This window comes from Erpetoichthys calabaricus, chromosome 10, assembly GCF_900747795.2.
Source record: "Erpetoichthys calabaricus chromosome 10, fErpCal1.3, whole genome shotgun sequence".
Lineage (NCBI taxonomy): Eukaryota > Metazoa > Chordata > Cladistia > Polypteriformes > Polypteridae > Erpetoichthys > Erpetoichthys calabaricus.
In genome coordinates this window covers 18031449-18057396 of record NC_041403.2, presented here as the reverse complement: position 1 = coordinate 18057396, position 25948 = coordinate 18031449, and the positions used below count along the sequence as shown (strand labels likewise).

The following is a 25948-nucleotide window of genomic DNA, read 5'->3' as shown; positions in this document are numbered from 1 at the left end:
GTGACCATGAGCATATCAATTCACGTGCCTGTGCTCAAAATGAAAAAAAAAAAACAAAAGACATCCAACCACTTATATCTTAGATGTTGTTGTAAGTTGCCTTGGGTAAATGCATCAGTCAAATAATAAGTAATAATAAGCGTACTGGGAAAGATTTTCATTTAAAATATAATAATTCTGATAATAATACAGTAATCCCTCGCTATATCGCGCTTCGCCTTTCGCGGCCTCACTCTATCGCGGATTTTATATGTAAGCATATTTAAATATATATCGCAGATTTTTTGCTGGTTCGCGGATTTCTGCGGACAATGGGTCTTTTAATTTCTGGTACATGCTTCCTCAGTTGGTTTGCCCAGTTGATTTCATACAAGGGACGCTATTGGCAGATGGCTGAGAAGCTACCCAATTTACTTTTCTCTCTCTCTCTCTTGCGCTGACATTCTCTGATCCTGACGTAGGGGGATTGAGCAGGGGGGCTGTTCGCACACCTAGACGATAGGGACGCTCGTCTAAAAATGCTGAAAGATTATCTTCACGTTGCTCCCTTCTGTGCAGCTGCTTCCTGAAGCGACATGCTACACGGTGCTTCACATACTTAAAAGCTCGAAGGGCACGTATTGATTTTTTTATCTGTCTCTCTCTCTATCTCTCTCTCTCTCTGCTCCTGACGGAGGGGGTGTGAGCTGCCGCCTTCAACAGCTTTGTGCCGCGGTGCTTCGCATACTTAAAAGCCAAACAGCCCTATTGATTTGTTTGCTTTTCTCTATCTCTGTGACATGATCTGCTCCTGACGCGCACTCCTTTGAAGAGGAAGATATGTTTGCATTTTTTTAATTGTGAGACGGAACTGTCATCTCTGTCTTGTCATGGAGCACAGTTTAAACTTTTGAAAAAGAGACAAATGTTTGTTTGCAGTGTTTGAATAACGTTCCTGTCTCTCTACAACCTCCTGTGTTTCTGCGCAAATCTGTGACCCAAGCATGACTTATGATTATGATTACTATAATTCTTTACATTTATATAGTGCTTTTCTTACTACTCAAAGTGCTCTCCACACAGGGAGGACCCGGGAAGCGAACCCGGGTTTCCTAACTGTGAGGCAGCAGTACGACCACTGCGCCACCGTGCCACTGCGAATATGTATATGTAACCTTTTGTCTACTGGTGGACTGGTTAGTATCACTCAGACTTTGAACAGAAATGTTGTAATGCAGGGTCAGGGTACAGTATTAAATAGTTTGTCGCATCATTACCTGAGGTAAAACCTGGTATACATCAGACATTCTGGAGTACTGTAGTACACCTCCACATACTGAAGTACTGCACAGTTCTTGCCAGCACCAAACCAGTGGATTCTTTTTCATTTCATAGCTCTACTGGGTAGCTAGCTGTATTTAGAAGGACAATTTGCTTAGTCATGCTAGGTAGTGATCATGCAGACTTGTCCTTTTTATAGACTTCTGGACAGCTGGCACTGTAGCTGCTTATTTAAATATGAAATACTGGCTCATAATAATGGTGACTTAGCACAGATGTCAACCCCAGGTAATGCAAAAGTTAGTCCCGTTACAATACAGAATATTACCTTTAAACTATCTTAACAGTGCTTGGCCTCCTCAAGATCTAAAGTAATAATAAGGCAAAGCCCAAGTAATAACATATTAAATTTAATTATGTCCACGTCTCTATTAAAACTTTGAACTGTCAAAGAAACTTTCAAGACATTAACTTAGGTGTTTACCTGATATTCTTTCACTTGGCATGTAGCTGAACATCAATAAAATAAAGCAGTGAGTCTTAACATATTAAAACTGATACAATGTTTGTAAATCAAGTAAAATAAAGGAAAAAAAAAACTAAAGCAAGATCAGGACTTTAAATTGAGAAAGGCCTTTCCCAGAATCTGAAGACTGCCAAGATATCCACTCCTGCATGTAAGACTTGATGTGGTCATTTATAATCTTGTGATGTCTAAATAATACACTCAGATTCAACCACATCATCTAAAAACCACAATTCAATTTGCAAATTTTTAAACAAGCTATAAAATAAAGTACATACTGCATTTGTCGGCAAACAAAATAAATTCATTTTAATGTTCAGTCTTCCTCAGGGGATGGAATACTAATATAACAATTATTCAATTAAGGAAAAGAAAACAAACAAACACATAATTTAATCAGATAATTCAATCTTAATTTCATGTAGTGTTTCCTAAAGCAAAATTAATTTTGCAGAGAGTAGCAGCAGTAATTATTAGCTGATTCTTTTTGATGAATTTATATAAAGGTACACAATCTTTAGGTTATTCAGTTGGTCAGTCATTTTCCAGCCCACTATATCCTAACACAGGGTCATGGGGATCCGTGGGAGCCAATCTCAGCCAGCACAGGGAGCAAGGCAGGAACAAATCCCGGGCAAGGAGTCAGCCCACCGGAAAATATACACACACACACACCGTTGTTCACTGAACTAAAAATAAATAAACAAGGGTACATTCTTACTGGTGAAAGCAGTTTACAAAAAAATTCATACCTATTATCCTAGAGGTGATATATGAAATATCCAGTTCTCCTTTTGTATAACTGAAATAGAGAAAAAGCCAGATATGGTTTCAGAATGCTGTCAGAAGCCAGAAATATATATAGCATTACATTCATGTTGCACATTACGGAAAATAGCAAGTTCAAAAAATGAAAATCTAAATCTATCTAGAATAAACTAGCTCTTTGGTGTTGTAGCCCAAGTCCTACTCAAAACTTGTCTTTAACTTATTGTGCAATTACTAAAATCCTTACTGAAGAACTACTATCAAAATGTAACAAAACATATCCCTGCACCCTCCAAACATACTGTGAAGACATATTTAAACCTATAATACATAAATTATATATACTGTGGTGGATTGCCGGCTTCTTACTCCGGCCCTCACCCCCAGGCCGCCAGGAGGATCTCTCCGGACAGCGTGGACGTGCCCCGAGTTCCAGCAGGGCCTCATGGACTATGTAGTTTTTATACGCAGCCCTGCTGGATACCTTGGGGGCCACCAGGCGTCGCTGTAAGGGGGCTCGTGGGCTCTTTTGTACCCTATAACCCGGGAGTACGTCATGGTCACGTGACAGGAAGAAACAACGTGCTCCCGGGTTGAAGAAAAGGACTGTTTACCCTGACCCGCAGGAACACCTCCGGGTCAGGGTGTATAAAAGGACCGTGAGAAAGCCCAGACACTGAGCTGAGCTGGGAGGTAGGGTGGCGAAGTGTCTGGGTGAGGAGGATTGGTTTGTGAGTAGTTTATTGTGATTAAGTATATCAGTAGTGTGGAGTGGAGGATGCACGTGACAACAAAATAAAGAAGTCTTGTGCTTTTACCTCGTGTTTGGAGTGGTACCTGAGGGTTCAAGAGGTGGACAAAGGGCTTATCTGCTACACTGGCATAGTCGGCAGGATTCTCTGGCCGTCTGTTGGCAGGGGACCTGTTATTCAAAGAAATATTGTGTATGCAGACGACCCCAAGAAGGTCCCGCTTCAATACACTAAGGTGAAAACACCACCCGCTATAGAGAGCGCTGCATTAGTGAGCCTGGAAATACATCAGACCATGATGGGGAAGAAATCAGGAAAGAAAAAGAGCAATACCGACTGGGTAAAGACCATGACAGCAGCCGAGTTGGCCTGGACTCGCCTGACTGGGTGTGAGGAGGACCGGGAGCTGATAAAGGCTGAAGAAGCCCGAAGGGCGCAACAGCAGGAACGCTGTCAGCCATCGGCCACACCGGAATCCCTAAACGGATTGGGGACATCGCTGCCATGTCTGGAGGTATGTGCTGGGAAAACGGCCGAGGTGCCGGGGATGTATTATTCCTATTTTGCAGAGGCCTGCTTCCATAAAGCAAGTGGTGAGTCGGATGCCTGCCTCATACCGCGGCAAGATGGCCGCGATACCCAGAAGGCAAGACAAGCTAGGAGTCGGCAAGCAAGAAGCCCATTCAAGGTAAATGACCACATGACCCCGCGCGATGGATCCTGGGACGGAGAAGGTCATTTAGGATCCTTAGGTGAGGTCATGCATTCCCCGACGCGTCTGAACTCCCTGAAAAGGAAGGGGGAGGCGAGCGAAGCAGCGGCGCAATTAAATAAAGGAAAAGAGGAGCGGGAGGTGACTGAACGGTCTGCCGACAAATTAAAAGAGGCAGATCGCAGTCAGCCGCTGGAGGCTACCCGTTCCTTTTCGGACTCCATTTCTCAGAAGCCTTTGCGCAACCCAGCCGAGCACGTGCCAGGGGCGGACAAGTGCATTGGTTCCCGGCCGGCAGGTGAGCAAAATAAGGAAACGAACTTACCGCCGGCCAAATTAAGTAACTTTGTGGACTTAAGGGAGCTCGAGAAATACCTCGAGCCCGTGTATACTTTCTTTCAGGGACTGAAGGAAATTAAAGCACGCGTGGAGGAGCTGGGAGCTACATCCGAGGTGCCACTAAAAGGACTAATGGAATACCTGCGGCGATTAGGCCGAGAAGCCCCGGTCTCGATTGATTAGGCGGTGCAGGTGAGTGATATCTGTACCGTATATCATAAGGGGACCCAGTGCGAGCCGTCCCCGCGGTTGATAAATAGAGGGTGCCAGAGCACAGCAAACCCAACAATAGAGTGTGGCACAATAATCGAGTGGTCGGGGGAGGGAGCGATGAAGCCGGGGCATGCGTGTGACACGGCCTTCCGGAGCGAGTCGCCACTCCAGACCCCAACTGGTGTAATAAGGGAGTTGTCACTAGTAACCGGAGGGGTGGGGGAAGCGCCGATCTCACTGGTACAGCTAAACAGTGCTGTTAGCCAGAGCGATGCGGTGCTAATGACGTCGCCTCCTAAGAAGCACAAGTCAAAGGGCGTGCAGACAGCAAGGAGGCTCTCTCTTTCCCATGGAGAGCCTCAAGCTGTGTACAAGCCCCAGAGTAAGCAGGAGATCCCCAAACAGAAACGCGGGTCTCCTGACAGGGTAGAGAAACGGGCTGAGAGCAGCAAAGCGGCCGTAAACCCCTCCTTAGCGGAGGAAAGGGCGGAGTTAACCGAATTCCCGAGATGTTTCAGGTCCCAGGGAAGAAGACAACCGGGAGGACGAAGGTGTTGCTACTACTGCCATCAGCCAGGCCACGTTTGGCTTAGTTGTCCTCGGAGGACAGGGGAACAGAGGTACAGACGATACACCGTTCCCCTGAGGTTCTCTGGGGGGTCTAGACAGCACAGCCGAAGCCCGACTGACGCGTCCTCCTGAACGAGGATGTCCCTCGCGGGGATCGACGCTCCGCCCCAGTTGTCGTCGCTAAGGGGGGGGAACTGTGGTGGATTGCCGGCTTCTTACTCTGGCCCTCACCCCCAGGCCGCCAGGAGGAGCTCTCCGGACAGCGTGGACGTGCCCCGAGTTCCAGCAGGGCCTCATGGACTATGTAGTTTTTATACGCAGCCCTGCTGGATACCTTGGGGGCCACCAGGCGTCGCTGTAAGGGGGCTCGTGGGCTCTTTTGTACCCTATAACCCGGGAGTACGTCATGGTCACGTGACAGGAAGAAACGACGTGCTCCCGGGTTGAAGAAAAGGGCTGTTTACCCTGACCCATAAGGAATAAGGAACTGTGGACTGTTGGACAGGAACACCTCCGGGTCAGGGTGTATAAAAGGACTGTGGGAAAGCCCAGACACTGAGCTGAGCTGGGAGTTAGGGTGGCGAAGTGTCTGGGTGAGGAGGATTGGTTTGTGAGTAGTTTATTGTGATTAAGTATATCAGTAGTGTGGAGTGGAGGATGCACGTGACAACAAAATAAAGAAGTCTTGTGCTTTTACCTCGTGTTTGGAGTGGTACCTGAGGGTTCAAGAGGTGGACAAAGGGCTTATCTGCTACAATACACACTAATCATGCTCCCTGTCAAAAACTGGTAACAGAATAATTTAAAAATACTGGCTATCTCTTACTCTACATGTACCTTCAGCACCTTTCCTCTGTATCCATATGTGTCTGAATGTCTCTTCAATGGCACTGTACCTTTCAAGCATGTTCCAGTTCAGCCTGCTTTTTACACTCTATCATTATTTTCAAGGCATTTGATCACCTCCTGTCTGCTTTTATACTTCCTGTTTGTGAAGGTGGCTCTCAGTGTGCCTCCTATGCTGTTTCTCCTCCTTGGGTGTCTCACCTTTGAACCTCCTCTTTTGATCATGTCACCAAAGCCAAACTGACCAATCATATTGGCCTAAGTAATACGCAACACACAGACCATAGTTCTTTATTTGATTGAGTGCCTTTGGAGAAAACCTGGTAGTTAGAATGTAGAGTTAAGGGCCAAGCAGAAACATACAGAGTAAGCCGTCAAAGTAAATCAAATATTTGTTGTTACGGGATGGGACATATATCAGTTTTAGAAACAGTTAATTTTGGTTGCAGTGATAATATATCATAAAACATGGATAGTGATAAAGAAAGAAAGAAAGAAAGAAAGAAAGAAAGAAAGAAAGAAAGAAAGAAAGAAAGAAAGAAAGAAAGAAAGAAAGAAAGAAAGAAAGAAAGTATGATGGCCGATGGCTAAAGAGATGGATGGAAAGTACAGCCATAGACATAGACAGCAATTTACAAAGAGCCCCTTTCAGCAGAAGAATGAAGTAGTAAAATAGAAAATGAAACAGAATAAATAGATATAGTGAGTTAGGAAAAATGAGAAAGATGTATGTCCACTGCTACAAAACAAAGCAAGCCTTCATTGACATGTGATTTCTAATTTTCGTCTTCTGTGAGAAGGTCAACTCTCGGCTGGGATGTGAAATGAAAAAGCCTTCATTTTTAATATACCAGTTACGCCTCACATCAAACTTTACCGTATTTACTCATTAATAATTTTGGGCTACCGACTTAAAATTTGTGAATAGATATTATTCATAATGTGATAAAACGAAACATTCACAAATGTTGAATAGCATCATTCAGGCACAGGAGGAGACTGCAGTTCATCCTTACCTTGCTACAGACTGCATCACTTTAGAAGATGTGTCTTTCAGGGTATCTTTCAGGTTATCCTTCAGGTTGCTGAAGAGTCTTCCGGCCCCTCCTTTCACCATATCCAGCAGCCCTCCCCCATAATTGGCCTCCATATCTGGAGATGAAGCACCTTCAAATGATCAGATTAGGGTTCTTACATTTACACAAACATGCAACAGGACAACGACATACACAGATATACACAGCAAGTAAACAGATGAGTCTCAATACCATAAGCCAAAATGTTCCAAATGATATTTCAGAAATACTCCTAGTGCACCAACAAGAATGATATTTAAAACTGAAAAGTCTGAAATAGCGTAAGCCACATTAATTCTGGGTGTTCAAAGTAAATCTAATGATTTACATCATAAGGTATAAGTACAAACTAAACAAGAAGAGTTTAGTATAGGAAATATTAAAATGTGTGCTTCAGTTTAAATGTTTAAAGTCTAAATATTTTAAATTGTAATAGAAATTTGTCATGTGTCACCCTTTTATAGAGGTCCATAGAGGACTATATCTCTAGTAAAGGACCAAAATCAAAAATAACTTCCTATTCACAATACCTAACCTTGAAAAAATGTAAAACGATACCCCATGTGCTTGTGTTTGAAATCTGCCATTTTTAACCTTCTGCAAATGACTCTTAGTAGGGTAGGACCACTGGTAAAGAATTCAAATATTAAAAATATTATCATATGCATGATCAGCAAGCTGGAAATGTCATGAAACAACACTCCACATGCCTATATTACTGATCCCTGTTTTTTCACATTTTTGTGTAAAGCAGTAAAGTTGGTCCCCCATATCCCATTAGGGGGTGAATCCCTGGGATTGGTTGATGTGGCTTGAACAACCTGAATGATAATTTTTGCTGAAGACACCTGTTGTTTTACTCTCTATCATAAGGATGCAATTTCCCGCACAAAATATGGAATGAGGGTTTTTTTTGGGACTAGAGTGCCTTAAATGGGGGGTAACCCAAAAACGGTCAACATCTTGCATAGCTAGACATCAAGACAAATCGAACGGTACATCACATGGTGGGGGGGGGGGGGTTTCTTGTACTAGTGAGTCAGGAGGGCCTGGCAAAATAAAACTGAAGTGATTTCAAAGCAATCAGAAGTAATTCTTAGGAACATAATATACTATAAACTCATCTTTCTTTGCTCAGACATGTTGCCGTTCTTTATTCATGCACATGCAATAAAAGTGAAAATTAAATAATATGCACTTTACTGTTCAAATATATCCTAGACCAAATTTGTTGCCACACTGAAAAAAACAAAAATAAATATTTGACTTTGTTGAGCCTTCTTCATTTGTTTGAAAATATAGTGAAATCTCAGCAATCAAAATGTTGAATTCCAAAGGAGACCTCTGGGAATTAGGCGCACAAGCTGAATACTGATTAATATCGGAGGCTGTTGCGTACCACATGAGGTGCACAAGGCAAGAAGGAAGATTTCTTTGAAGTAAAGGGTTACTTGATCACTAACAGACAGCTTGAACTTGTGAGGAACAATTGTAGCTACACAACAGATTGACACTGAAAGGTGTGAAGAAACCGCGAGACCTGGACAATACAAAACTCAAAGTGTCTGATGCTTCCAAATGTTCCAGTAAAATCTTTCTTGGACCAGAAATTCTCAGAATAAAGGATCACCACTTGGGCCTTTGAAATTACAGAGTAAGAGAAAGATATCTATTCAGTTACCTGATTTTATATTCTCTGTTGTTTTTTTTTTATTTCTTTTGGCTTTGCATGTATTTGCATAACCCATATGTTATTAATAAATAGGTTCTGTTTTTTAAGTAAAGCTTGTTTGAGATGCCACGTGAAAGAACAGCCCAGCAGTCTATTTGCCTCCTCCAGTATAGAGAAACTGGTGAAGTTGCTGAGTGGGACTCTCAAAAATCACAGCCCAGTTTGCAAAAGGATTAACATTACTCCATCATGTTGGTCAGAGTAAGCAGAGCCTTTAGAACAAATGTAGTAGTAGTGAAAGACGGTTTAACAAAGTATTGGTCTGTGTACATGTACAACCAACTGTTTCCAAAAAAGTTGGGATGTTGTGTAAAATGTCAATTAAAACAATGCAGAGATTTGCAAATCATTTAAACCCATATTTAATTGAAATAGAAAGACATAACACATTTTGAAACTGAGAAATGTTATTGTTTTATGTAAACTCACTGCAAAATATATATATACAAAAACTAGAAAAAAAACAGTTTAAAGGGGAGTTGTTTTGCTTTTATTTAGCAAAAATATCTGCCAATGGGGTAAGCAAAATTTACTTGGCAAGATTTCTTAAAGTAAGTTAAGAAAATGTAAATACAATTTTTTTGATAAGTCAATAATTCTTACAATAAGGAAAACAAGATTTAATGTCTTGATATAAATACTTTTCACTTAACTTATATTTTATTTTTTGCAGTGTACTGTGTGTTCATTTTGAATTTGATGCCAGCAACACATTTCAACAAAGCTGGAACACAGCAACAAAAGACTGGAAGAGCTGTGTAATGCTAAAAACAAAACACCTTGTGGAACATTTGACAGCTAATGAGGTTAATTGGCGACAGGCCAGTCACGAGATTGGGTATAAAAAGAGCATTCGGGAGAGGTGGAGTCTCTCAGAAGTGAAGATGGTGAGGGGTTCACCATCCTGTGAAGGACTGCGTGGGCAAATACTGCAACAATATTAAGAATAACATTCCTCAACGTAAAGCTGCAAATAATCTGGGGATTTCATCATCTACTCAACATATTATCATTAAACGAATCAGAGAATCTGTAGAAATCTCTGTATGCAAAGGACAAGGCCGAAAACCAATATTGGATGGCTGTGATCTTCGTGCCCTCAGGCGGTACTACATTAAAAACAGACGTGATTCTGTAACAGGAACCCTTCTGAAAATCACGGTCTGTGAACACAGTTCCATCAATGCCTCCGCAAATGCAAATTAAAACTCCACCACGCAAAAAAGAAGCCAGATATACTATAAACATCATCCAGAAACACTGCTGCCATCTCTGGATCCAAGCTAATTTAAGACAGACTGAGGCAACGTGATAAACTGTCCTGTGATCTGATTAATCAAAATATAAAATGATTTTTTGGAAATCATGGACATCACATCCTCCGGGCTAAAGATAAGAGGGAACATCCGGCTTGTTATCAGAGCACAGTAAAATAGCCAGCATCTGTGATGGTAGGTGGGTGCATTAGAGCCCGTTTTAGGGTAGTTTGCACATCTGGGAAGACACCAGTAATGATGTATAATATACAGTTATACCAGTATTAAAGCAATATATGCTGCTATACAGACAATGACTTTTTCAGGGAAGACCTTGTTTTCTCAGCAAAACAATGTTAAAACTGCATTCTAGATGTATTACAACAGCATGGCTCCTTAGTGAAAGAGTAAGGAGCTAAACTGGCCTGCCTGCGAAAATGGGACAATATTTCACTCTCAGAACTACAGCACTTGGTCTCCTAAGTTCACAAAAAATTACAGAGTGTTCTTAAAAGTAGAGGTGATGCAAAACAGTGAAGGATGTGGCCCTGTACCAACTGTTTTGAAATGTGTTGCTGGCATCAAATTCAAAATGAGCATATATTTTTCAAAAAACAATAACTTTTCTCAGTTTAAACATATGATATTCTATTTTCAGTTAAATATAGGGTTAGAGTTATTTTCAAATCATCACATTCTGTTTAGAGATACTCCAATCGATTGGCCACCATTCTAAATTGTTTGATTTTCACAACAAAAGATTCAATCGGTGATCAGTAAATTGGCAAAAAGACAAACTTTTCAACCCCTGCATTTCTAAACTGTAAAGTAATTTAGTTGCAGTTCTCCTTTACGCAAGGCATTATGGTAGTTGATCAGGTGTGTGCCTTTTTTCTGCAGCAGATTTCCTGTAGTGTAAACAAACAGCAGTAAGTCAAGGCTTGTTTTACAAGAGAGCGACAGATGATTGGAATATTAGATTAGCTTTTATATGTTAAAGAAAGTGGAGTAATAAACTTGAGAAATAGGAATTGGAGGAGTCGTCCTGTGCAATTAGACAACCACAAGAAAAGCTACTTGAATGAACACAGACCTTTTTATTTTGTCCTTTTAATTAAAATGGATACTATTTGTCTGACTTTGGACTGCACAAGCTGGTGTTAAGTGCAGCTGCTTACATTTTTAATTGGATGAAGAAAAGATAAAGACAAATTTGAAATTGGTGCGTAGTATTTAAGAGGCTTGTTAGCTTAACAGCAAAATGTGTCTTTTACTCATAAAACATGTTAAGCTTGTTAGCCTTGTGTCTTCCTGATCAACATGTTATAAACATTTGATAGATTTGCAGCTTACTAAAGATTTGTGCTCTGTTTATTATTTGTTTGAGTGTGTCATACAGTATAGGTTCCGGTAAGAAACAAATACTACACAATTAAAATGGTAATCAATAATCCATAATTACAAATCAAGAATTATGAATGTCTAGCTGAGACACTGAAGAAAAACAGGAACACCTGTATAAATATAGTAATGTGTATTTTAATGGCAAAAAAAGCTATAGTGCAGTTAAATGATTAAAAGTGAATAAAACCTATAAGTGCCTGTATATTTACATTTAAGCAGTGTTTAATTGCCAATAATAATTAACCGATTGTGTGAGAATATACTGTATACTATGGGACTTTGACCCCTGCTCACCTCGCTAGCCAAACCCCCGGCCTGCACTACACACCAGCCATTTCACTTCTCTGCCGCTCTCTTCTCTTCTCTGATGCCCTCTTCTCTTCACCAAACAACAAATCTTTTAGTTCCCGTGAATACGCCTCTTCATTGGGAAGAAACACTACTTTACCCTGATGGCAACACAAATTAGATGATCTACAAGTCTTGAACTTATTTGATCTCTTTTCGCTGTTCCATTATGTCACCGAGTAATAATTTCCGTTTGCGCTAATGCGATCTTTAGTATCATTTTTTTGAGACTTTCAAATTTTAGTACTTTCATTACCTCTAACCTGTTCTGCACGTGTATCGCACCAACGTTTTTGAACCTCTTTAAGACGTTCTGCTTTTTCATCTACTATTTGTCTTTTACTTCCGGCCCCGGGCATGGTGAAATCTCTTGGCACAAAGTCTCTTCTCACAGGACATGAATGGATCTCTCTGAAAAAGTCACGTCTTGTCCAAGGCTAAAAAGTCTCGCCTCATCCCAGGATTTTTTTATATAATAGAGATATATATTGTATATATGTGCATGTACATATACATATTAAACAATATTACAAATTTACACCTTGTAATTATAAGAAGCATTTTATTTTCTTTAATGACATAGGTATCATGAATAAATATTTTTGTGCATATTTTATTAGTTAAAGCATGTATTTTAAGGAAATGTTATTTATTTTAGTGTGTTAATGGTCACACAACAATACGTCTACAGAATTTCATTTTGATAATAAAAAAATGAACAGTTGTGGTCTACAGTTTAATTATAAAAATACCAAAGTTAATAGTTTAATATAGGACATAAAGCTTCTATGCATCAAATTAACCAGGAGCTTAGTGTTAAAAAGTTTTTTAAAGGGATGAAGAACAAAAAATCAGAATCAGCCAATCCAGTGATTTTGAAATTGGCAATTGGTATTGGCCTTAAAAAAACCTGATAAGAACATCACTATTTTTTATTTATATTTTACACAGTGTCCAAACTTTTTTGGAAACAGGGTTGTACATGCATACTTGAAAATTACTGCATTTCAATTTTTATGATATGTTTTTTACTATTTCTTTTCTTTAATGGAGGAGCTTTCTAGGGAATATGCATGACTGACAAGTTAAAGCCTTTGAGACTTGAAAATATTAAAAAAACACTTTTTGTATAAACTTTATACAAACTTGCATGGTCTGAACTCAGACCAATGCAGTTCAAACAAAAACTAATAATATATCCAGTACATCCATACGACAGTCCAATCTATTTTTTGATTTAAATATTACATACAGTGCCTATGAAAAGTCTTCAACCCTTTGGATGTTTTCATGTTTTTGTATTATAAAACACTGAATCCCCAGCTGATTTAATTTGACTTTTTTGACACAGAAAAATATTCTTTAATGTCAAAGTGAGAACAGATCTCTCAAAGATTGACTAAATTAACAACAAAAATAAAACACAAAACACTTATATATGCAATAATGGCTCATTCTGGCCGTGTTTATTTTAAATATATTACATTGTTAGTGCTAACTTTTAAGAAGGTCTCTCCACAGATTAATTAAATGAATCTATTGCCAAGTAAGTTGTCGTAAAAGATAATGAGGTGGAGCCTGAAACAAAAAACTTTGACAAGAGATCTGGATCACTAGGTAGAGCATAAAATCTGACTGAGAACAACATTCAACCATGGGCCTCGAAGAAGAGAGTGAAAAGGAAAGAACAAGAAAAATCTATAGACCCTTATGAAGAGGTTCAGGAACTAGTTAGAACACTGCAGATGGAGCACTCACAAAGGAAAGAGGGAACACAGCAGGACTCCAAAAAGAATGGAAACCATTTTTGACTCTTTATGTGTGACCTGCCATAGTCAGGTTAGCAACATAGTAATCACTGATTGACTACAGCCCATGTTGCCATTGCAGCCCATATTATGGCAGATCTACAGTAGTACAAGGTGGGCCAATTTAGAGATACCAATGAACCAAACCTGCACTGCCTCCGTGAAATAAAAACTATAAAAGATGATCATTGAAAGATGCCATAAGAATAGTTAGCACCACAGCAATTTTCTCCTTAATCTACTTTTTGGTAGGTGAGCTAATAGCAATATGCTAAGTTATCATTATACAAGTAAGGCCTCCTTTTGAGTTCTTACTAATAATGGAACAATCCACCTCATTCTAGTTCCTGTTGCTAGTAAATAAGGTGACATAAGAATAAATTATTAAAATTTGTAAGAACTCTTTAGGTAGTATATGTATAATATATCTAACATTTTTGTTTAGATACTATGAAAGTTATTAACCATTTCAAAGGTTAGTTTTTCCCAGATTCCTTATCTTCTACTTGTAACCGTCTTGCAGATTTCATGCCACGAGGTTCTCTGCTAGTACAGCACAGCCAAGCTATTCCCCATTTAAAATGAACAATCTCAGAAACAAATTTCCTTCAAGGAATATATCTAAGGGGCATATTTTGTTTGGTACGTTTCCAGCTAATCAAAGCAGGATTTCATCTTCCCAGAAAAAATGTTTGTCTCTGCCATCTACCACAAGCAATTTGCTTTGGCTCTAATTAACACTGACTAATTAGAAAACTTGTGAGATTCCAAGGATGGAAGCACAATACAACTCATGATGTTTGAGGCTTTCTTGTTGAATTTTACATCCTGTCAAAGGGCCTCATAGTTCTTTGTCACCAGTCATGGTGTTATACTTGACAGTAGCCTGAAATTTGAGTCACACTTCTTAGCTGCAGTGTTTGAAGCTGCTTATCATGCCTGCATCACTTTATAAATGTAAAAAGCCTACATCAGCTTTCAAATGTGGCTTAGACAGCATCACGACTTGGACCAAATGCAGTGATGACTTGATACAACAGTCATCTGATGTATAAAGTCACTATACTATATTAGACTAGACTGGCTTTCTGTAACATAGAGAATCATATAAAAAAAAACCTGTGCTACAAAGGACGCTTGACTGTTCTGAAGAATTAAGTCAGAGGTCTGAGTTTCAGGAGTCAATCAGAACAGAATCAACAGCAACAACACCCTTTTTATTTCTATTGCACATTCTATTTTCATACATAGAATGAAGCTCAAAATGCTTTACAAGATGACAAAGGAATAGTTACATGCATCAAAAAACAAATTTAGATAAGAATAATAATGCGTAAATAGTAGGGAAAATAAATAATGCACACTTAGTAAAGATAGATATATAATTAAAAAATAAGTGTACTTAAAAAATCTCTAAATGACAGTCCAATAATATGGACTGATGGTCAGGGTGAACAGAAAAAATAAAAAAAAACTCCAGTTAAGCTGAAGAGAAAAACAAAATCTGTAGGTGTCCCAGGCCAAAAGAGAACATTCTGCCTAACATAAATGGAAGGGAATGACAGTTTTAAAGTGCTAGAAATGTATTTAAAAATCTATTCTTAGTATAACTGTTTAATCCAAGAGCAAAGCAATGAGGTAAAATAAAATCTATTTTAAAATGCTTCGTGAAGGAAGGCTTTTACAAAGCAGAGGACATGAGGTAATCATTCAAAATTCTGTACAGGCTAATTGTGAAAGTGATGTGCAAAAACACATCCGGCATATCCAGCAAAATTGCATGGTGTATCTGGAGTAACACAATGTCAAAATTAGTGTGTGTTATGCATGCGCATCTGTGGACCACCTTCCTGGCTCTGACAAGGTAAACAATACCACCCCGGTAGAAAAGAGGGTGATGACCAGTCTCCTTCCTCCTCAACAGCCAAGAATAGGGCCCAAAAGGGATGACTGACCCTGTCCCCCTGAGAAGCACCGCCCCTTCCAGTCCCCAGAATATAAAGCCGGCTCATTCATGGAAGGTGGTGTCAGATACCAAACTAACCAATCCAAAGGACAGACCTACTAACTGCTGCCAGTAATTCCAAAGACATAGAATTTTTTCTTGTGTGGTTATTGGCCGTCTTTTTGGTTTGCTATGAAATGGGGTTACAAGGGTGATAGTCTTGGCTTCTCCGAGTTGTCTTCCTGACCAGCCACTTCTTATATGCAATGTAAAGTAAACAACTGCTCTTATTTACATTAAATTTGATTTTTTTGCCCTTAAATAACACCATTTTATAATATATCTGAATTATATTTGAATGGTGACATTCGATCTGACAGCCCAAGTACCATTTTACAAAGTATTAAGTTGGGTCTCATAAAACTCATCGCACTGCAGTGGCAACGTATGCTTCTTACTCAGACCATCAGTTGCACAAAACAAAATTCTTCATTTAACTTACATTTATCTTAATACATTAACAAATTATTATGCCATTAGCAGTGTATTAGCAAAAATTCATACTTTGTTTATTTCTTCTAAGAGTCAATTATCAGTAGCTAACTGTTTCATCCCTTAACAAAAAAAAAACTACTGTTAGAACTAAAGTATGTGTAACTACCCAACATCGCCAACCCTGTGTGATACAAAGACCATACAGCACAACATGATGTGTTCTTGGGTGTGAAGGAGCCGACTTGGACAAGGTGTGTCCTTTCTGCATGTGGCATTACACATTTTGCACTGATCACAACTATAAATCATAAATAAGAAAACAGTAAGCTGTATATTATTATCAAGGACTGTGTTTCTGATGTGGGTATGAGTACCACAAGAAACAGTCCTGTCTCCTTTTCCCTTCACTCTGTATACCTCCGACTATTAATTAAACACCAGATTATGTCACAGGAGTATTGATAAGAGAAATGAGGCAGAGGAGAGGAGTTGAGTGGAGAACTTTGAGAGCAACATCAGCAAAACCAAGGAACTACTTATTGACGTTTACCGCACCAAAAAACCTCTGTGTCCGGTCACAATTCAGGGAGTGGATGTGGAGGTGGTGCACTCCTACAAGTACTTGGGAGTCCACTACAATGACAGGCTGGTATTATAACACAGTGAAAATATGTAATAACAGCCAGAGCAAACTCTTTTTAATCAGGAAACTGCGTTCCTTTAATGTGGGTACTGACATCCTTTACATCTTCTATAACTCTGTGATGGCCAGTGTGATTTTCTACACTGTGGTATGTTGGGCTGGTAATATAATTTCAAGAGCGGCCCACTGAATCAACAAGCTAATTTAAAGGGCAGGCTCAGTTATGGGACATATTCAGAAACCCCTGGAAGTCGTAGCAAAGGGCAGAATTAAAACAAAACAAGAGAATTAAAACAAAACTGAGAGCCAAAATGAACAATGTGGCACATCCTTAATGTGGGATTCCAACACTGAGGACTTTCAGCCAACAAATTAGTCAGAAAAAGTGTGTCAAGAAACGCCACGGTGGTCCTTAATACCAATGGCAATACGCCTGTAAAGCACCTCACTGTGACTGTGACTGCCAATACAAAGACTTTCTTTCTCTTTAGTTTTTTTCCTTTTAGTCACTCTAGTGTATGTTCAGACCATAGTGTGTGTGTATGTATGTGTGTGTGTATCTATCCACCTATCTAAAGGCAAGATATTGCAAAATAAGAAAACATTATTTTAGCTACTTGTTACTAGATGAACTAGTTTATCAGATATAATTTTCTTCTTTTGAAACAATTATGCCTGCAATGCACAAATTGTTATCCATAGTGTATGTATATGTGTGTGTGTGTGTGTGTATATATATATATATATATTGTGATGGAAGGCTGGCAGCTCATCCCTGCCGACACATCCAGGATGCTAGATGGAGACTTCCCTGCAGCTTAGAGGTGTCCCGGATTCCCGCAGGGCACCATGGGACATGGAGTTTGGCTTCACAGCCCTGCTGGGTGCCGCCATGTGACGCTGCAGGAAGACGGAGGGATTTTTATTTCCCATACAGTCCAGAAGTACTTCCTAGTCACGGGAATGGAAGAACAGAAGTACTTCCGGGCTGAAGAAAAATACAAGTCTCCATCTGACCCGGAAGTAAGGGTCAAGAACTATATAAAGGACTGGTGGAGACCCAGCAAGCAAGCCGGATTTGGAAGGGATTGTGACGGAGCTGCTGGGAGGAGAGGAGGAAAGAAATTGTTGTATTGAGTATTGATTTATTGTGTATGGTGGTGGAGGTGCTTTGGGGCACTTTGAAGAAGAAAATAAAAATACTTCTGGGTGCTTTTAAACCAGTGTCTGCATCTGTCTGTTGGGTTTCACGGGGCAACAGCGCACCCAAGCGTCCACTTATTGACAATATATATATATATTTATTTCTTGTATCTATTTATTTACAGTTATATTTTATTTATTTGTTTGTGTTTTTATTTATGTAAAGAGCTTCTGTAAAAAGCCAAATTTCCCCCTGGGAACAAATTAAGTTCTATCTACCTATCTACCTACCTACCTATCTTTGTTCATTTTATTGTTTGACAAGCTTATACACTGTGCAGCAATACAAATACAAGTAAGTATGTGGGATTATTGTCACGCAGCAAAAACAAAGAACATGTCAATACAGTGGACAACTATTAGTAGCCCAAAATCAAAAATCTTTCTTTGCTTCAGTGATTTTCTAAACACTCAAAATGGCCCCAAAAAACTTTGCACCATGCCAGTCCAGTGATTTGAGGTGGTTTCTGAGACAAACGACAACTGTACCACACTGACCAATAACTTACCATACAGTGCCTTCTCAACATGCAAAGAGTTAAATGAGACTACAGTGCAGTCCAAAGAATTCATACCAGAGATAGAAATGGTGAAACTGGAGTGCAATTTGCCATTTGCTGTGAGGCAAAGAGGTGTGTGAATTGATTTTAATGATTTCATTTAGCAGCAGCACAACCCAGGGTTTCTCATTTTGCATATGGGGCGCAGGATGATTAGTGCCTGCCAGCACAGAACCAGCACATCAATTGAGTATGGGCTGTATGTGTTTTAAGCTCCATTAGTTTGCACATATCTGTTTGGCCTTTGAGCTGTTACCATATGAAAGCATAAAACATCCTACCTGAGATACTGACTGACCTTCATACACTGAAAGAAGCAATTTACAATGTGAAAAAAGAAGACAAGAAGCTAGGTGCTGCTATAAACACATACTTACAATCTGAGTGGTCAATGGCACACTATAGGATTCAATCAGTAAAACTTCTGAAACCACCAAAAGAAATAAACAATTGGTTAACTAACCCAGCATCAAAAGTCTAAAATGTAAATAGGAGACATAATGAAGCTATAAATATGGTGAAGGAAGTAAGGCCTACACAGGTCTTCATTTAAAAAATGACAGCAAGAGGAAGGTACCATAATTAGAACTCTGAATGATAGAACTTTGGAAACACAGGAGGGTATTGTGTAGGACAAAAAAAACAGCTAAAGGCAGGCAAGGCGGAAGGAGATGATGGAATTGAAGCGGAGCTTATCAGAGGACTTTGAGAAAAAGACTCAGAAATGTCATGACAGCTCTAAACATACAGTAGCTGACATTACCATTTTGTAAATGCTAACTACTTTTACAACACATATAAAAAGCATTCATCCCCTTGGACATTTTCACCGTTTATTGTAATACAACATTGAATCCCAATGATGCACCAGTCGATTTCAGAGCAAACTCGTGCACACATGCATAGTTACTTATACTTAGCCAATTTAAATTCATATCTTCATCAGCGGATTTTGCATGATTGTCATTTTAGTCAGATTGCCAAAATTTGAATGTAAACAAATACCCTAACAAAGCATAAAAGCAAACAGTTCAATTTTAATTTCCTATCAGAATTAACATAATCAGAATGACAAAATATTTTGTGCACGACCACTGGGAGTGACACTTTACAAGAAAACAAATGCTGTCTGATGTGTGGATCACAGAACAGACATTTTCATTTGACATGCACAGATTATTACAGTATACTATTGTAAAGTACCTAGATCATATCCATCACACAGGAGGCCCCATTCATACAAGGCCCGGGCAGATCCAGCAGTTCATCTGACAAGAAAACCCAACCAAATTCTTTATGGACAAACAACATGGCATGAGAAATAAAAACTGGACATTGGGTCTGTGAATCTACACTGCTAACTAGTATGGCACTGAGCTATCCAAGTGGAATACAAAATACCAGAGAAATTAATGTGTATTTGAGACATTGACCAGGAAAAAAGAAAGCAAAATCTTAAACTTCAGACAGAGTGAAGTAATGCTGCCCTTTGTGATTTGTTACAGTTGAAGATCTGTAAAAAGCCTAACCTCTCACCCGGGACAAAAAAACAGTTTGTTCGTTCTATCTATCTATCTATCTATCTATCTATCTATCTATCTATCTATCTATCTATCTATCTATCTATCTATCTATCTATCTATCTATCTATCTATCTATCTATCTATCTATCTATCTAGACAGACCTGTATGGGGCATCTTACAGCCCCCCAAACCTCAGACACAATTTCATCCACATAAGTCCCAGAATCTAATCAAGCCTTTTTATTAAACAAAATACTTTGATACACACACAATGAACATAAGGATTTTTCTCTCTCTTTTCTTTCCTTTTCCCCCTCTAAACCTTCCAGATGAGTGTTGTCCTTCTCTTTTCCCAACTTCAAGTCCCCTGTTTGAGGCCAAGCAGCTTGCTTTATGCCAGACCCCGGAGTATTTCCGGTGCCACCATACAGAACCCAGGAAGCACTTCCTGGCTAGAAAGAATCTCCATAAAACATGGAATGGTGTTGTGGCTTGGACAGCACTTCCCAACGAAATCACTTTTGCCAAAAGCCCCACTAGGAGAAGGATCTGTTAACCTTCGGCTTGTAAAATTATAAAGGGCAGATAAGGAATCTTCATAAAATAAAAAGATTTATTCTACATGAGAATGTTTGGCAGCACAAAAGCTCCAAAGAGCACAAAAAGCACAGAAGGAGTTGCTTTTCTAAAAATAGGCAATTGAGTGGCAAACAAGTCCCAATACTAAAATCAATACAAAGGTCAAAAAACAAAGTGAGAGGTCAGTACTCCAGTAAATCTACAAGCACAATAATAACAACAATCACAAGAACTCAGCAGCCCAAGAGCATACAATACAGCACAAGGGACTGTGGGCTTCTGCCCCTTGATGGTTATAGACATGTTGCTCTGCCTCTTGGAGAACCACCCCCAAAATACAACACGCACAACAGTGCAAGTATAAACACATACAAATAAAATAATACACGACACTAATAAAAACACAGAATTCAAAGAATTAACATAAGTAACAATATTAACATAAATAAAACAATCAAAAATGAACATAAATGACACAAAAAAATAATTTAAACCCAAGCCAGGGAAGAACTGCTGGCTGAAACTTAACATATGTGCCTTTCCATAGCTCCCCAGGCAGCTGCCAAGGAACGGAGCAGGGTCATCCATTAGGACTACCTGTGCGGTATGCACATGGGAGAGCAGGACAGAAGGATACCGCCACCGATCATACTGGAGCGGAACATAGCCCTCTGAGTCTCTCCATCCATCCATTATAAAGGCTTCCCGGCTGCATAAGAAACCATCTATCCCAGCTGAGATGCCAGCCAATCCATTTCCACTATGACACTATCTATCTGTCTTAGATAATGTCTTTCCTATCTTTATAGCTACCTTATATAGTGCCTTTTAAATTTATCTGGTCATCTGTCTACCATCATTGTCAAAAATTTGGCCACCCCACTCAACGGTCAAGTTTATTGTGACGCATATGTTGTAAAGTGAAATTAATTTTTGTCTCATCAACTGAGGTGGGCTGGCACCCTGCCTGGGATTTGTTCCTGCCTTGCGCCCTGTGTTGGCTGGGATTGGCTTCAGCAGACCCCCGTGACCCTGTGTTAGGATAGAGCAGGTTTAATAATGGATGGATGGATGGATGGATGGATGTCTCATCAAAACAGCAAAGGCATACACACATAAATATACAAAACGCACTAAAATATATATATATAGCTAACTCAGTGTGTTCAGGAGTGGGGTGCGGTATTGGTTGTAAAGTTTTATTTATTATGAACATGTTCTTCTTAAGTTTGCATATACTGGGTTTATGCCCAAATGTCTGTTAATGGAGTTCTCATTTGATAGCCTAGATTCAGCCAGTTCTCTGGCACTTTTAGTACTGGCCTTAAATCTTACTTGTACATTGTCCCAGTTAAATGTACAGGTGCTGGTCATAAAATTAGAATATCATGACAAAGTTGATTTATTTCAGTAATTCCATTCAAAAAGTGAAACTTGTATATTAGATTCATTCATTACACACAGACTGATGTATTTCAAATGTTTATTTCTTTTAATGTTCATGATTATAACTGACAACTAATGAAAGTCCCAAATTCAGTATCTCGGAAAATTAGAATATTGTGAAAAGGTTCAATATTGAAGACACCTGGTGCCACACTCTAATCAGCTAATTAACTCAAAACACCTGCAAAAGCCTTTAAATGGTCTATCAGTCTAGTTCTGTAGGCTACACAATCATGGTGAAGACTGCTGACTTGACAGTTGTCCAAAAGACGACCATTGACACCTTGCACAAGGAGGGCAAGACACAAAAGGTCATTGCTAAAGAGGCTGGCTGTTCACAGAGCTCTGTGTCCAAGCACATTAATAGAGAGGCGAAGGGAAGGACAAGATGTGGGAGAAAAAAGTGTACAAGCAATAGGGATAACCGCACCCTGGAGAGGATTGTGAAACAAAACCCATTCAAAAATGTGGGGGAGATTCACAAAGAGTGGACTGCAGCTGGAGTCAGTGCTTCAAGAACCACCACGCACAGACGTATGCAAGACATGGGTTTCAGCTGTCGCATTCCTTGTGTCAAGCCACTCTTGAACAAGATACAGCGTCAGAAGCGTCTCGCCTGGGCTAAAGACAAAAAGGACTGGACTGCTGCTGAGTGGTCCAAAGTTATGTTCTCTGATGAAAGTAAATTTTGCATTTCCTTTGGAAATCAAGGTCCCAGAGTCTGGAGGAAGAGAGGAGAGGCACAGAATCCACGTTGCGTGAGGTCCAGTGTAAAGATTCCACAGTCAATGATGGTTTGGGGTGCCATGTCATCTGCTGGTGTTGGTCCATTGTGTTTTCTGAGGTCCAAGGTCAACGCAGCCGTCTACCAGGAAGTTTTAGAGCACTTCATGCTTCCTGCTGCTGACGAACTTTATGGAGATGCAGATTTCATTTTCCAACAGGACCTGGCACCTGCACACAGTGCCAAAGCTACCAGTACCTGGTTTAAGGACCATGGTGTCCCTGTTCTTGATTGGCCAGCAAACTCGTCTGACCTTAACCCCATAGAAAATCTATGGGGTATTGTGAAGAGGAAGATACAATACGCCAGACCCAACAATTCAGAAGAGCTGAAGGCCACTATCAGAGCAACATGGCCTCTCATAACACCTGAGCAGTGCCACAGACTGATCGACTCCATGCCACGCCGCATTGCTGCAGTAATCCAGGCCAAAGGAGCCCCAACTAAATATTGAGTGTTGTACATGCTCATACTTTTCATGTTCATACCTTTCAGTTGGCCAACATTTCTAAAAATCCTTTTTTTGCATTGGTCTTAATTGATATTCTAATATTCCGATATACTGAATTTGGGACTTTCACTAGTTGTCAGTTATAATCATCAACATTAAAAGAAATAAACATTTGAAATACATCAGTCTGTGTGTAATGAATAAATCTAATATACAAGTTTCACTTTTTGAATGGAATTACTGAAATAAATCAACTTTGTCATGTTATTCTATTTTTATGACCAGTACCTGTATGTCCTGTTGATTTAGTATGCGTATAAGTCTAAGCATCATCCTCTGATGAAGGCCCTTGGCAGGGGCTGAAAACTCAGGAATAAAAACTACAGTGGAACCTTGGTTTGCGAGCATAATTCGTTCCGGAAACGTGCTCATAGTCCAAAGCACTCGTATATCAAAGTGAATTTCCCCATAAGAAATAATGGAAACTCAGATGATTTGTTCCACAACCCAAAACTATTCATATAAAAATGATACAAAAATACAAAATATAAAGTAAAATTACATAAAACAACTTAACTTGCACTTTACCTTTGAAAAGAATCATGGCTGGTATGAGTGAGTTTCTAAACTCTTGTGGGATTCCACCCAACGGGATGACACGCTGAAGAGCATCCCAAAGCAATTGCAGTCTCCCAGCGCTGTAGCAGTTCTCCATAAAAGCAAATCGGAAAAGATCGCGGACATGCTATAAGCGCCTGCCATCAATGGGTGATACAAGGAACAAGGAACATTATAAATGCGCAGGGCCCTGCCTGACTGCTGTGTCTGTGTATAAATAACCGCGCTGTTGCTGTTGCTGTTTCAAGCTGAATAAAGTTTGTGTTGCTAAAGTACTGAGACTCAGCTTCGTGTTTTAGGGTGCAAGGCGGGGACTCGCATGTCACAGCACACACAAGCACGTGCGCGAGCACACACACGCACGAGCGAGCACACATACATACACACACACACGAGCGCACACACAGTCACAATGCTAATGCTGTATAGTAAACACTATACGCTCATACGGATGTTGACTATATGAGTGAAGCACGCCGACTCAGATGGAGAATAGGAGACGATTGCCCACAATCCCGCAGTGAGAGAGAGAGAAGAACCATCAGCTCAGTTGTGATCACATGATGCTCAGCAGACAAACTACTCGTACTGCAAGACCTCACTCATTTATCAAGTGAAAATTTATTAAAAATTTTTGCTCGTCTTGCAAAACACTCGTAAACCAAGTCACTCGCAAACCGAGGTTCCACTGTACTTATATATATATATACTTATACAGTATATATATATACAGTATATATATATACAATATATATATTGTGATCGTGGACGCTGGGTGGCACTATTGCTCACCTTTTCCCCAACAGACAACCACACTGGACACAGGTTAAAAGTACTAAGAATATTTTTACTTCTTTTCAATAGTGCCATAAAGGACCACCACAACAACAAACAGGCAATAACTATAATAATAATACAATAACTGTAACAATTCTCTCCTCCCAGCAGCAGCTCCGTCACACTCCCTCCCAATTCCGGCTCTCTTGCTGGGTCTCCACTAGTCCTTTATATAGTTCTTGACCCGGAAGTGCTTCTGTCCTTCTGTCCAAGTGATTCACCAGCACTTCAGGGTCAGATGGAGACTTGTATTTTCTTCAGCCCGGAAGTACTTCTGTTCTTCCATTCCCATGACTTGGGAGTACTTCCGGGCTATAAGGGAAACAGAAGTCCCCATGTCTCCCTGCAGCGTCCCCTGGCAGCACCCACGGTACCCAGCAGGGCTGTGAAGCTGAACTCCATCTCCCATAGTGCCCTGCGGGAATCTGGGGCACCACTAAGCCGCAGGGAAGTCGACAGCTAGCGTCCTGGGGGTTTCGGCCGGGTTGAGCTGCCAGCCATCCATCACAATATATAGTATATAATTGTGTATATATATATATATATATATATATATATATATATATATATATATATATATATATATATATATATGATAGGGTGCATCGAGAAGAGCTGTAGTATTGTATGAAGAAGTCGGGAGTGGCAGAGAAGTACGTAAGAGTTGTACATGATATGTATGAGGGAAGTGTGACAGTGGTGAGGTCTGCGGTAGGAGTGACAGAGGTGGGATTACATCAGGGATCGGCTCTGAGCCCTTTCTTATTTGCAATGGTGATGGACAGGTTGACAGACACGATTAGACAGGAGTCCCTGTGGACTATGATGTTTGCTGATGACATTGTGATCTGTAGTGAGAGTAGGATGCAGGTTGAGGAGACCCTGGAGAGGTGGAGATCTGCTCTAGAGAGGAGTGGAATGAAGGTCAGTAGGAACAAGACAGAAAACGTGTGTAAATGAGAGGTCAGTGGAATGGTGAGGATGCAGGGAGTAGAATTGGCGAAGGTGAATGAGTTTACAGTAAATACTTGGGTTCAACAGTACAGAGTAATGGGGATTGTGGAAGAGAGGTGAAAAAGAGAGTGCAGGCAGGGTGGAATGGGTGAAGAAGAGTGTCAGGAGTGATTTGTGACAGACGGGTATCAGCAAGAGTGAAAGGGAAGGTCTACAGGATGGTAGTGAGACCAGCTATGTTATATTGGCTGGAGATGGTGGCACTGACCAGAAAGCAGGAGACAGAGCTGGAGGTGGCA

The 25948-nt window shown here is 40.0% G+C and overlaps 1 protein-coding gene across 7 annotated transcripts in view; it reads right to left on the bottom strand.

Annotated features, from left to right (window-relative positions):
• dnajc6 (DnaJ (Hsp40) homolog, subfamily C, member 6) overlaps window positions 1–25948 on the bottom strand; it is a 152696-nt gene that overhangs the window by 71534 nt on the left and 55214 nt on the right. For 4 of the 7 annotated variants that reach the window (XM_028810962.2, XM_028810957.2, XM_028810958.2 and 1 more), the window contains 2 exons: window positions 7003–7153; window positions 2539–2588 (listed from right to left, as the gene is read on the bottom strand). In XM_028810962.2, the coding sequence (XP_028666795.2) occupies window positions 2539–2588; window positions 7003–7153 (201 nt within the window). The remainder of the gene's footprint in view (window positions 1–2538; window positions 2589–7002; window positions 7154–25948) is intronic. The other 3 variants (XM_051932705.1, XM_028810959.2, XM_051932707.1) reach the window with 1 other exon arrangement.